This window comes from Pyrus communis, chromosome 17 (genome assembly GCF_041283825.1).
Source record: "Pyrus communis isolate YQ-2024b chromosome 17, ASM4128382v1, whole genome shotgun sequence".
Taxonomy (NCBI): Eukaryota; Viridiplantae; Streptophyta; class Magnoliopsida; order Rosales; family Rosaceae; genus Pyrus; species Pyrus communis.
Genome location: NC_142581.1, coordinates 10,768,262 through 10,780,797, shown reverse-complemented (window position 1 = coordinate 10,780,797; position 12,536 = coordinate 10,768,262). Strand labels below are relative to the sequence as shown.

Sequence of the window (12,536 nt, the reverse complement as noted above, 5' to 3'; positions counted from 1 at the left end):
TTATTCTTAAGGGTATGAGATGGAGAGTGGGTAATGGTAAGGACATTTTGTTCTGGTCCCATAATTGGGTTTTTCCTTACCCGTTGTTCCATCTTTTACCCAATATTGACAACCAAAACATTAATTGGGACTTGAAAGTTAGTGAATTTATTGATAACTATTTTTGGGATAGGAGAAAGCTTTCATAAGTGGTTAGTAATGAAATTGTGAGGAAAATTTGTAATATTACAATTCCCTTGCAGGATTCCAAAGATGTGCTTGTTTGGGGTCCAAATACAAATGGTAAGTTCTTTGTTAAATCAGCTACTTGAATCCAAAAATGGACATTGACTCAATCTACAAAGCATAAGTTAATTAATAAGATAATAAGATGTGGAAACTTAATATTCCTCCTAAAGTTAAGAAGTTTGCATGGTTGTTCATTCGTAATAGACTTCAAACAAGAAAACGATTAAGTCATATTGTAACTAATAGTGATAAGATGTGTCCTTTTTATAATTCCGTAGATGAGGACCAAATGCATTTATTTTTTAATTGTGGTGTCACTAAATTGATTTGGGACCTTTGTTCAATTAAGCAGGGCAATTTCACTAATGCTAATTTCGACTCGGTAGTAGATTTACTAAATTCTTTAAAGTATGTTGATAAGGAAGTTCCTAGTGATTTGAGCTTGTGTTTGCTTCTTTGTTGGCAAATTTAGAATGATCATAATAATATGGTGTTCATAAATGTTTTGCCCATCCATGCAAGATCTAAGTTATTGGCTATATCTATGGGTGAGTGATATCTTAAAGCCAATGGTAAAGATTTGAGAAGAAATACTGATGATATTTCCACAATTGTTAAATAGTATCCGCCGAATAAGAGTTTTGTTAAGTTAATTTTGACGGTTTAGTGGCTGGGGACAATACAGCAGCGAGATTTGTCTTAAGGAATCATAATGGGCAGTTTATTAGAGGTGGCGCCTTAAATCTAAATGGTGCTACTATTTCTAAAGTTGAGGCTAGGGCTCTCAGAGAGGGCCTTCTTTTTACTCAGAGGAAGGGCCATACTAAGATTATGGTTGAAGGTGACTCAACTTGGTCATTCAGTCAGTGTTAGACCGGGGTGCAACTCCATGGAATCTGGTTCCTATTATTGAAGATATCAAGTGGACGGCGACCGTTTTTTATTGCATTGACTAGAAACTGGCGGATGCCTTCACTCGCCAATGCCTTCTTATTACTGATTATCATATTTAGGACCATTGTATTCCTTCATTTGCTCTTCATGCTTTTCAATGTGATTTTGTAGGGAACGGTTGTACTCGAGGGTTTTCTCTTTAATATATTTTCTTGTTTCAACCAAAAAAAAAAAACAAAAAGACTTAAGAGTTATAAAAATAGAATAAAAGGGATGAAAACAAAAGGAAGTGGCATACAAAGAAAAAGAAAAAAGAAAAAAAAAACAGAGACTTAATCGTTAACCTTTTCTATTTTTGCTTTATTTATGTGAATGGTGCTGGTTTAAAACCCTTCACAAGTTTCATATACTTAAAAGCAATTTATTTACAGTGGGTGTAATTATTGCTCTTTACTTTAATTTTTTATTTATTTATGTGAATGGTGCTGAATTAAAGCCCTTATCACAAGCTTTATTTATTTAAAAGCAATTTATTTACCATGGCTGGAATTACCGCATATTGCTTTAATTTATTTATTATACTTTTTTTTGTTATGATGAGTATATACAGGACTCGAAGTTCCTTGATTAGATCAGAGCCTACAGTTTCTTGATCCTCATCATATAAAATGATTGGACCCGAAGTTCCATCATGTAAAAAGATCAGACCTGAATTTCCTTGATCATCATCATATAAAAAGACTGGGCATGAAATCCCTTGATCCTCAAGATCGAACATTGAGTTCCTTGATGAGTACAGTAAGTTGAAGTGCCGCAGTGCCACAACTTAATTGTAATAAAGGCCATAAGACTCTCAGTCCATGGACTATTAAATAAGGACCAGAAGTTCCTTGATTCATGTAAATAATGATATAATCCATGTATATTTGCTGGAGAGTTTACATTTCAATTTTTTTATGATTATTGCATGTTCTTGTGCATTGATGTTGAACACCATGTTCCTTATGTCCATACTTAAAATGATTTGGCAGAGGCATTTATTAAGCGGATGAAATTGATTACCCGCGCTTTACTCATGAAAACGAAATTGTCAGTTTCTACATGGGAACATGCCATTTTACATGATGCATTATTAGTTCGGTTAAGGTTGCCAACCATTAATACTTCATTACAACTAGTGTTTAGGCACCAGCCAAACATTACACATTTACGAGTTTTTTGTTGTGTTGTCTATATGTCTATTGCACTGCCACAACGTACTAAAATGAGGCCTTAACGCAAACTAGGAATTTTTGTTGGATTTGATTCACCATTTATCATTTAATATTTAGAACCCTTGACTGGGGATATGTTTACCACGCGATTTGCAAACTGTCATTTTCATAAGACAGTTTTCTTGCCGTTTGGGGGAGAAAATACCATTCCAAAAGAATGACAAGAATTGTCGTGGGATGTACCCACTTTGTCTTATTTCTATTCACGAAACAATCAATGTGAAAATGAAGTGAGAATAATTGTTCATCTTCAAAGTATTGCCAATCAAATACTAAATGCATTTAATGATGCAACGAAAGTGATAAAATCACATATACTAGCTGCAAATGTGCTTGCAAGAATTGATGTCCCTGTTGGACAAAATAATGCGGTAGCAAATGATTTATCTGTTGCACACATGAAGCATGACAGACTCTCAAACTCAAAAGATTCAATTCTTCGAAGGAAGAAGAATATGACATTACTAAACTATTGCATTTCCAAAGCATAATTGTTGCATGCCGAAAGCATGACAGTTGCCGCATGGTCCCAGAAAGACAATTCGTGGATATGGGAATTTTGATGTCTCATGCATGAAGCATGATAGAAGTATAGATTCCAATGACTGAACTCCCAAAACTGGAGATTAAAATCCAAGCTCTATAATGCTCAAGAGGAGGTTATGATCCGCATTCTCTAAACTATAACTGTCTTGGAAGAGATAATGTAATGTTCTTTAAGAGGCAATGAATATCCAAAGAAATGAAAAGTTTTTTATGCATTCGCATGCACATGAGAATATGGGATCACGGATTGATGATAACCAATAGTAATTTTGGTTTTTACAAATAGCTACTAAATTCATTAATAAGCTGTGTTGATATTGAGTCTCGTTCTTTTTTTGTTGACGAAAGAAAAAATTATTGGCCAAAATGGAGAAAGGCAATTCCATTACAATTTTGTAAGAACGTGGAAAAATGGACATATATATATGTATATAATACAAATAGCCAAAAGATGTTGAACCAATGAGGTTACATATGGACATTTGTAATACAATGAAGTACACTCACATGATATGACACAAGATTACTAATTGAAACCTGAAATTATACACCTGTAAACGAGTACATATGAATGGAGAATTATATACGAAGGATTGTGAGTTTCCCACATCATATCTCCATTAGTAAATTCCCTTAAGTATACGTGGGAGAAAGTTGCTATGTATAAATTCCCAAGGATAATTTGTCATGAAGTGTAAAAAATCTTTGAAGAATTCAAATTGCTTGAAATAAACCTTGGAAGGGTAAAGCATAAATTATGTACTCAATACCAATAAATGGTATAAATTGTCTTAGTGAGTACTTTCATTATGATATTGTTGCAACATACAAAAATCCCTTGCAAAAGTTGATGATATTAGATTGAAACTCCTGAAAAGTCTAGAAAGATTATAAAGTGTTGAAATGAATATTGTCTTGAGCTGCAAATCAAACAATATGCCAACATAAATCTTATCCATGATGTTTATGATATTAAAGAACCATATGGATTGAAGATTATGAGTTGAATACTCAAATGATTAACCAATATTTAGACACTAAGAATGATCATTTATCTTCGTGAGGGTAAAGATGAATTGATATTTGATCCATAAATACCACTTTTTAATGAAGTATATGTTTTATTGTATTTAGCACAACACTATTCTCATCCGTTAAAAGTTTCATTGATTTATATTCTTGGAACTATAATATTTCATCATTTCCTTATTTATTTATTGATTATGGAACTAGAAATTTTCATGGGTTTCTATTTCTAACAAGCTGGAATAAAAGTTTTCAGGCATAATGGAGGAGATTTTTATACATTACTTGGTAGAACCTCATAAGGAGGAGATACTGGAGACAGATCATGTGAAACCTCAAGTACTTGCAAAACCCCAGAAGGAGGAGGCACTACAGACAAATCATGTGGAGCCTCAGTATTTGGCAAAACTCCAGAAAGATGAGCCACCAAAGGTTGATTATTTGGAGCCTCAGTATTTGGTAAAACTCCAGAAGGCGAAGACAATTGGTGTCCTTGGAATAAAGCCACAAACCTGTGCATTGCTCTTGAGTAGTCATCTTCAATTGTTGTTAGGTCTTAGATTTCCTCAGCAATACCTCAGAACAATTGATATGATGTTGGCTCTTTACACTGAAGCTGCCAAGCATGGATGAGTCGCGAAGAAGCAATGTTTTGAAGGATCATTCAAAGACAAAAGTTGCACACCACTTATGCTATGCAAGAGACTGAAGCAGAAGGATCAACGATGAGCCCACAAAAGTTCAAATATTGCATTGACACGCACAACCTAAAAAATTTGAAATCAAGGGGAAATACTCATCAGGAGGATCATCCAAAACAGATCAAGATTTTAATGAGTTAATCGAAGATTTGTAGCCATCCAAGGGGGAGAGTTGTAAAAGCCATTCAATGTAGATGGCCATTAATACATCCCACTACCACTCTACAACTCATCCCATTAAACTTTGTCTAACACTCAAGCTTTGCCTATAAAGCAAATGAGCAAATGAAGAAAGAAAAACAACATACGGAAGGAAGAGGAAAGAAAGAGAGGAAATTATGGAGGAATGGAAAGAGAGGAAGAAAAGATAAGAGAATAGATAGAGTTATCTTTGTACTCCTATTATTACAGATTATAAATGAAAGCACCATTGTTGCCCCGAGAACATACTCCAGTCACATAACTTCGTAAATATTGTGTCTTATTTCATTTATTCCACTGCACACATTCTGTCGATTTTTCAACACAAACAAATAAGTTCACATACTAGCAGAAGAATTACTTATGCTACTACACCAGCACTGACAATAATCCAACAACAACAACAGCGATAAGATTCGCAGAATGCGGGTAAAGAATTGCGAAAACTAACTAAAACAACAATTCTGATACCCCGGCTTCTGGCATATCATATATGTTGGCGCGGAATACATTACCATCTAAATTAAATTCACGGCGCAGCCAGGGACACGCAGAGCTGGCCGGCCTCTTTGTTTACTGCTGAAGAACACAACTTAAGCCAACAGTGATTGTTTTTTTCTGCACCAGAAGCCTTCTCGTTAGTTTTTCACTATAGCTTAAGGAACACAAACTCTTCGATATCAGGCACCTTTCCAATTTTATTTAGCAACTGCTCTTTCGGTTCCTCATCCACTCCAATCGCCATTATGGCCTTCTTCTGAATAGTTCTTCCCACACTCATAAAGTTCACATTCACATTCTCAGTCCCAAGTATGTTCCCCACCTGCCCAATCATGCCTGGCTGATCCACCTGCCGGCACAGAATGAGATTGCCCTCGAGGCTCACGTCCACGCCAAACGATCCCAACAATGTCAGATGGGGCTTTCCATATTTTACTTTCCCCTCAATGCTTATGTTTCCATTTTTGGAAACACAACTTGCGAATTTGGACTCCACATTGGTAATGTGTACCTGGATTGAAGCGACAGGGAACTCAGGGGATGAGTCTATAGCTACCCTTTCCTCGGTTATGCGTAAACCTTTATCCTTTGCAACGAAATCTGCATTGACTAGATTGATAAACGAGGCAGATATTGGTTCGATGATGCCTTTAGTGATCATGGCCCTGAGAAGCCTGGTATCCAAGTCATCAGGGTCGCGAGCTGTTTTGTAAACCACCCTCACAGATGTGATCCCACTCCCTCCTGCTACTAATTGTACAGCCAACTTTCCTAGCTTCTCGGCTAGCACAACATAAGGAGACAACTCAGCCAGAACCTGAGAACATGAAAAATTTGTGAGCTTAACTAATCTTATGCGAATCTTGCTATTCCTCTTCTATTAATAAACAAACATACCTCAGGAGGGACCATCGGAGCGTTGACAGCAGTTGCAGAAAGTTCACCTTTCAATGCTCCAACTACAGCCTCGGCTATTTCAATGGCAACACCTTCCTGAAAATATTACATTTCGTGCAGAATTCGATGAGTTAAAGGATGTAAGATATATCATTCGATAAAGTTTTGATCAGTATCAGATAAATTAAACGTGCCTGTGCTTCCTTTGTGCTAGCTCCTAGATGAGGTGTGACTGTGACATTCTCGTGTTGCACTAGCTTGCTATCTTTGGATGGAGGCTCCTCTGCGAACACATCAAGTGCAGCCTGTTTCGAAACAATGTAACAAACATAACCACAGTTTAGCATGCATGAAAACAATACTACTGTTGTTTCTCCCTCAATAGAATAATGAAGAAGGAGAAAAGTGGTGTGCAAAAATTACTTTGTGCCTCGAAAACATGCTTATACAGTTCTATGTTCAACATGGTCAGCTTTGACATAAATTAGAGGATCATACCTGAGCAACAATTCCATTATCAAGAGCTCTCACTAGTGCATCTTCATCAATGACTCCACCCCGGGCAACATTAATGATACGGACTCCCTTCTTCATCTGCGCAAATGTTTTGTCATTCAACACCTTTGATGTAGTAGGAGTCAGAGGCATATGCAGTGAGATGAAATCTGCAGTGCCAATAGCCTGCTCAAAAGAGACCAATTCCACACCAACAGCGCGTGCTCTGTCAGCCGGGGCATAAGGATCATGCGAAATAACGTGCATTCCCAAGCCTTTCGCACGTCTAGCAACTTCGGATCCAACTTTTCCAAATCCCATTACTGCCAATGTCTTCCCAACCAGAGAGACGCCAACGTACTTGTTTCGTTGCCACTTTCCTGCAAAAATCCGGCCCCAAAATTAGCATTATCTGCAGGATATAGCAGTAAAACTTCAAAGGAAATATGCAGTCCATCCTAACACTTGCGCAAAGGAAGTGTGTCAACGTGTTCTTGAAAGGCTCAAAACTAAAACAATATGTGTCAACTAAAATTCTCTACGATCGATTTAACGAACAAAATTAGCGAAATTTAATGATCTGACAAATTATGGTAATTGGAATTAAGGCTTTTTCATCATTCAGTATGTTTAGTCCGGAAACAATCATACTCAAACATTTTTACTTCTACATTTCTCCTCCTGTTTCCAACCTGTAATTCTCCTTTGATTTATTCAGTCCAAAATCAGAAGAAACTAAAGAGCGCATGGAAATTAAAACGGGAGTGCGGAAATCATTTCTCGATTAGAATCCCGATCAAATTCTGTCAGGGTACATTAACAGTGCTAGATTTCCTCATAACCTCAACCAGTCATCTTTGTCTTTGATAATCAAAAGGGGTCCCTTCATTCCTAGCTATTAGCAGATAAAATATACCAGATAGAATTTGATTCCCGTTCTACTTTGGAATAAAATTGTTCCTGCATGCCATGCTCACATGTGAAGCACGTGCACCCACCTCTGGAATGTGTCGATTGAACATCATCCATTCAAATTATGTATATGCAAATGTATAGATATACAGAGTATGTATAATATACAGAGTCGTGTTTGTTCACTTGTTGAGTAGGACAATCATATTTCTACCCAGAAAGCGACGGATGGCGTATAAATTCAATGCACACCCACTAAATACAAAGAGTCTGAAAAAGTACGAAAGCGGAAACCCGACCCCGGCATGTCATGTGACATCAAATCAGCAGAACTTTAAGCCAACAATGTTTACTTTTCACAAGTTATTTTCCTCATGTGAGAAAATAAACCCATCAAGTCTATCTTTTAGCTTAGATTTTTGATCCTGAAAGGAACCCATCCTCAAATAACAACACATATACAAATTACGACAAGAAAACCTATCTTCAAATGACAAGACATAGACCAATTACGACAAGGGAACCTATCCTCAAATGACAATACATAGACAAATTACGAATATCTTCTAACAAAATATCCCTAAGCAAATCAGGGGGTTCTTCAAACCACAAAAACTCTTGATCTATGTTAATTGAAAGTTAAATCTACAAATTTAGAATTTTCCTTGTTGCTAAAAATTCACGGATAAGTGATTTTTAGACGCTGTTTTTCTCCTTTTGGATTCTTTTCACTTCTCAAATCCAATAATGAACCCAAATAGTTGGCCTACCAAAATCTGTGCTTGCCTAATACATGTAATTTGCAGATAATTGACAAAAAAAAAAAAAAAAGTAATATAACAACAAAAATTAAATGTGTTAATTACCAGCTTTGATGGAAGCATCAGCTTGTGCAACATTTCGTGACATGGCAGTGAGCAGAGCAATCCCGTGCTCTGCTGCGGCCACGGTGTTTGCCGTGGGCGCATTAACGACCAAGCATCCGAACTCCGTAGCCGCCTGCAGATCCACATTGTCTATCCCCACACCAGCTCTTCCCACCACCTTCAACCTCCCTTTGGCGGCCTCAAACACCTGCCTGGTCACCTTCGTGCCGCTCCGAACAATCAAAGCGTCGCATGTCGAGATCTTGGCGCAGAGCTCCTCAGGGGAGAGGTTGTACGCGCACTCCAAGTTGCCAAAGCCACGTAGGACTTCAAGACCGGCTTCTCCGAGTTTTTCGGTGACCAGGACGGTCGGAGTTGAATCTGAGGACCTTGGATTGGGAAGCTGGAAGGACTTGGAAAGATATGTGTCGGAAGATGACTCGGCTTTTTTTAGAACGTTGGTTATGAGAAAAGAATGGAAATGCGAATTATGGGAACGAGAACGGGAGAGTTTTAAGGAGATGGGGCGGGAGGTGGCGTGGAGGAAGGAAAGAAGGTAGGGTATGGACGGTGGTGGTTTGGTTTGAGACGGCGGAGGGGAGGCCGTGAAGGCGGAGGAGGAGATGGCCTTGATGGAGGAGCAAGCCATGGAAGCTGAAGATGTTTTTGTGTTTTTTTTTTTTTTTTTTCTTGGAAAGTGTGTGATTGTGGTGGGTAGGTGTCTTTTAAAAGTTTCTGGGATCTTAAAGCAGAGTTTTAAATTAACCTAATTTGGGGTAATTTTTTAACTTTTAACTTTTTTACTTAGGTAACTAAGAATTGATATTCATCCAAAAAAAAAACTAAGAATAGGTATGTTTTGGAGAGTAAAATTTGTTACTTTTAATTACAGCCACTGCAGTTTTTGTCCTCTAAATCATGGGTTGCAGTTGCACGACTATATTTACGTCTAGTTTGGGGGTTTTTTATTTTTTATTTTTTTCACCAAAAGCTATTTCACTTTAAAATTAAGCAGTAAAAAGTATACAGTAAAAATAAAATATTCTGCTTATTTTAAAAGTAATATCTTCCAAACAACAATTTTAAAAGTAGCATGTAAGTTGCTTTTGAAAACCACTTTAATAAAAAGCGCAGTTGAGTCTTTAATAATTATTTATAATTCATATAATGCGATCATTAATTTTAGAGCAATGTTAGGGAGACTAAATTTATCGACAAAATATCGTAAACTAAATGACATGAAAAATGAAAATTAGATTATGACTTAAGAGTTGATAAAGGTGCTCATTCTTATTGGTGACATATCATTTAGTTTGTAAATTTTGTCTACAAATTTAATCTCCCTAGCATTACCCTTAATTTAAAAAATAACATTATTTATTATTCTATACACATTTTATAATTGGGGAACAAAGTGAGCAACACCGCCTACCATTACAAACCCTAAACCCTCCACAGCAACCACCACGACAACCAAACGCACTACCAGAACCACCACAACCGCAACTGCCACTACCATCGTTTCTGTCACCACCACCACCATAAACACAACCTCCATCATTGCCACCAAAACCACAACTGTCACTATCGCTGTTGTCGCTACCCTTACCATTGCCTTCACCACTGTTGTCGTCATCATCACCCACCTTATCATGTCTATTTTTGTTATTATATACATTATACCACTTTTACTTTAAAATTGACCAAATGCTTTTACATTACTTTTCATACAAAAAAAAAATACAATTTACCAAATGCTCAACTACTTTATTTTGCAGCTGATTATTCTTAAAGCATAGTAGAAGCAGTTTTTTTTTTTTTTTTAAAGGACAGCATAAGCAATTTTTTTTTTTGGAAGTGTTATTAGCACTCCAAAAATCTCATTTTACACTCCTCACAAGCGTATTTTTCTTTCCTAATATAGAAAGTTTAGAGTGTAGAATGAGATATTTGAAGTGCTAATAACAATTCTCTTTTAAAAAAATTATAAAAAAAAAAGAAGAAAAAAAAAAACACACCAATTCCAAACTGCCCTTAGAGGGCAACATGTAAAAGTAAATTTTTTCCCTTATATTCTTCTGCAAGTCTTGTATTATACTCTCGCCCATGAGATATGAAGGTAAGCTTGTAAGATTATATTAAAGCTGCACACGTATTTAACGTCTCTTATGGATTAAGAATTGCAAAGATTGACTTCAATAATACTTGTATGCTAATAAGGAGATTGTTTTACTATATAACAAGGTTCTGTTACTCCCTGCTCTCATATTTGGTCGTGGAAATAACCCCTCTAGCCTCATTGAATAGATTTGTGACAAATGCACAAGATCATTATTTATTATGGCATCGTCACGATACAAGGAGAGATGTAGACGCTATGAAGATTACCCAAAATTATTTTCCAACTCAAGGTAGGCAGATGTTTTAGTCAACAGATCCCTCTTCCCTCTTCCGAATAATCGTCTCTGTTTCTATATTTTCTGAAATTTTAGGTGCAAAATTAACAAATCAATTGTACAAGGCTTCTTTTCTTTCTCTACCAAAAGATGATTTGGGCGGGAACGGATCCCTTTCCACCAAATCCATCAAGTTCAGAATCCGGATTGTTGAAATTTAATTCAGTGGCTACATATTATAACTTTTAAAAGGGCCTCCTATTTGTAGCCGTTGGATCAAATTTCAACGGTTCGAATCCTGAATTTGGTGGATTTGGTGGAAAAGGATTCGAAAATGATCCCTTTCCATTTAGACGATTACGGGTCCCATGATTGGTTGGCTAAATTGGACAAGTACCTTTTTTATTATTATTATTTTTCAATCACAAGTCACTACTTTTTCAAGTAATAAAAAACTCTATGAAAAAGTAACATTTGTTTGAGATTTGATTGTACATATGTAAACACGAAAATTCTGTAGGAAATAACAAGAGAATACGTGTACAAAATAATTGTATTGTATTAATCTGAATGTAGGATTACAATCTCTGTTTACAAAGTTTCCTTTGATTCGATCTCCGAAGTGTCAGGTGTGTAGTGTTGTTGATCCAAGGGTCGCAATGACTTGATCTTGGATGAACGGATGCCGCAAGGTTTTGGCTCTAGGCAATGGAGAAACCGGCACGTGTAGGGGTGCTTGGTGGTTCTTCACGAGTTTGACGAAGAACGCGAAGGGTTTTCCAAGTCGTCTTCAATGTTTGGGGATTTGAGAGCTTAAGAGCTTTAGAGTTTCAAAACTTTATCATCTGGACGTAAATGATTTTCTGGACCATTTTCTTTGTCTTGGAGCCTCCTATTTATAGACTTTCCAAGCCTTGCCTATGGATGAATTTGGATTTGATTGTGGGCTTGATTAATTGATGAAAGAACCAGAACTTGATTTGTGGGCCGATTCATGATTTGACTCAATCAATTAACATTTGATTTGATTAAATTAAAATCAAATAATTCATTTCAACCAAATGTTGACACATGTCCTTCTTGAATACCCATGTGATTTTGATGAGTCACTCCATGTGTACGATTTATGAGGCACATAGCGGATACCACGTATGCCCTGACATGTCGAAACTTTAATGCATTTGTAAATATTTATTTCACCGAAATTTCGATGTTTACAACATATTCTAGCAAAATCTATGGTAGTTTTGCTTCTATGTGAATTCTCATTGTGTGTAAATGCAGTTGTAGTCATTAGATTGACGAGTTCATCATTTTTCAGTAAATTTTTTTTTATCTATGGTTTGGTGGTGTTCTGAGAGGGGAAAGGGGAAAATGAGGTGAGGGAGCCTCGAACTTCCTATCAAAGGGTCACAAGAGTGCTTGATTTCCACTATAACATTAACCATCCATTTTTCGTTTGATGGGGGCCTCGGGGTGTACCCCTTCCTAGGGGGCACCCTGCCTCATTTTTCAGTAAACTAATTACAAGTCATTATTTGTGTATACAGTCAATGCAATCAAAATTACACTAAAAAAGCACACCAGTTATTATTGATT

At 36.6% G+C, this 12,536-nt stretch overlaps 1 protein-coding gene across 2 annotated transcripts; it reads right to left on the bottom strand.

Moving 5' to 3' along the window:
- Positions 1 to 5,133: 5,133 nt before the first annotated feature.
- Positions 5,134 to 9,367, bottom strand: LOC137749422 (D-3-phosphoglycerate dehydrogenase 2, chloroplastic). 2 transcript variants are annotated; one of them, XM_068489517.2, is made up of 5 exons: positions 8,542 to 9,367; positions 6,767 to 7,143; positions 6,463 to 6,573; positions 6,269 to 6,364; positions 5,134 to 6,188 (listed from the first exon to the last, which is right to left on the bottom strand). In XM_068489517.2, the coding sequence occupies exons 1-5, from the start codon at positions 9,188 to 9,190 to the stop codon at positions 5,520 to 5,522; spliced, it is 1,902 nt and encodes a 633-aa protein (XP_068345618.2). In that variant the 5' UTR covers positions 9,191 to 9,367; the 3' UTR covers positions 5,134 to 5,519. The 2 variants fall into 2 exon arrangements, with proteins under 2 accessions (XP_068345618.2, XP_068345617.2); XM_068489516.2 differs by having other exon boundaries at positions 6,269 to 6,360; positions 6,459 to 6,573; positions 8,542 to 9,267.
- Between the last annotated feature and the right edge of the window lie 3,169 nt (positions 9,368 to 12,536).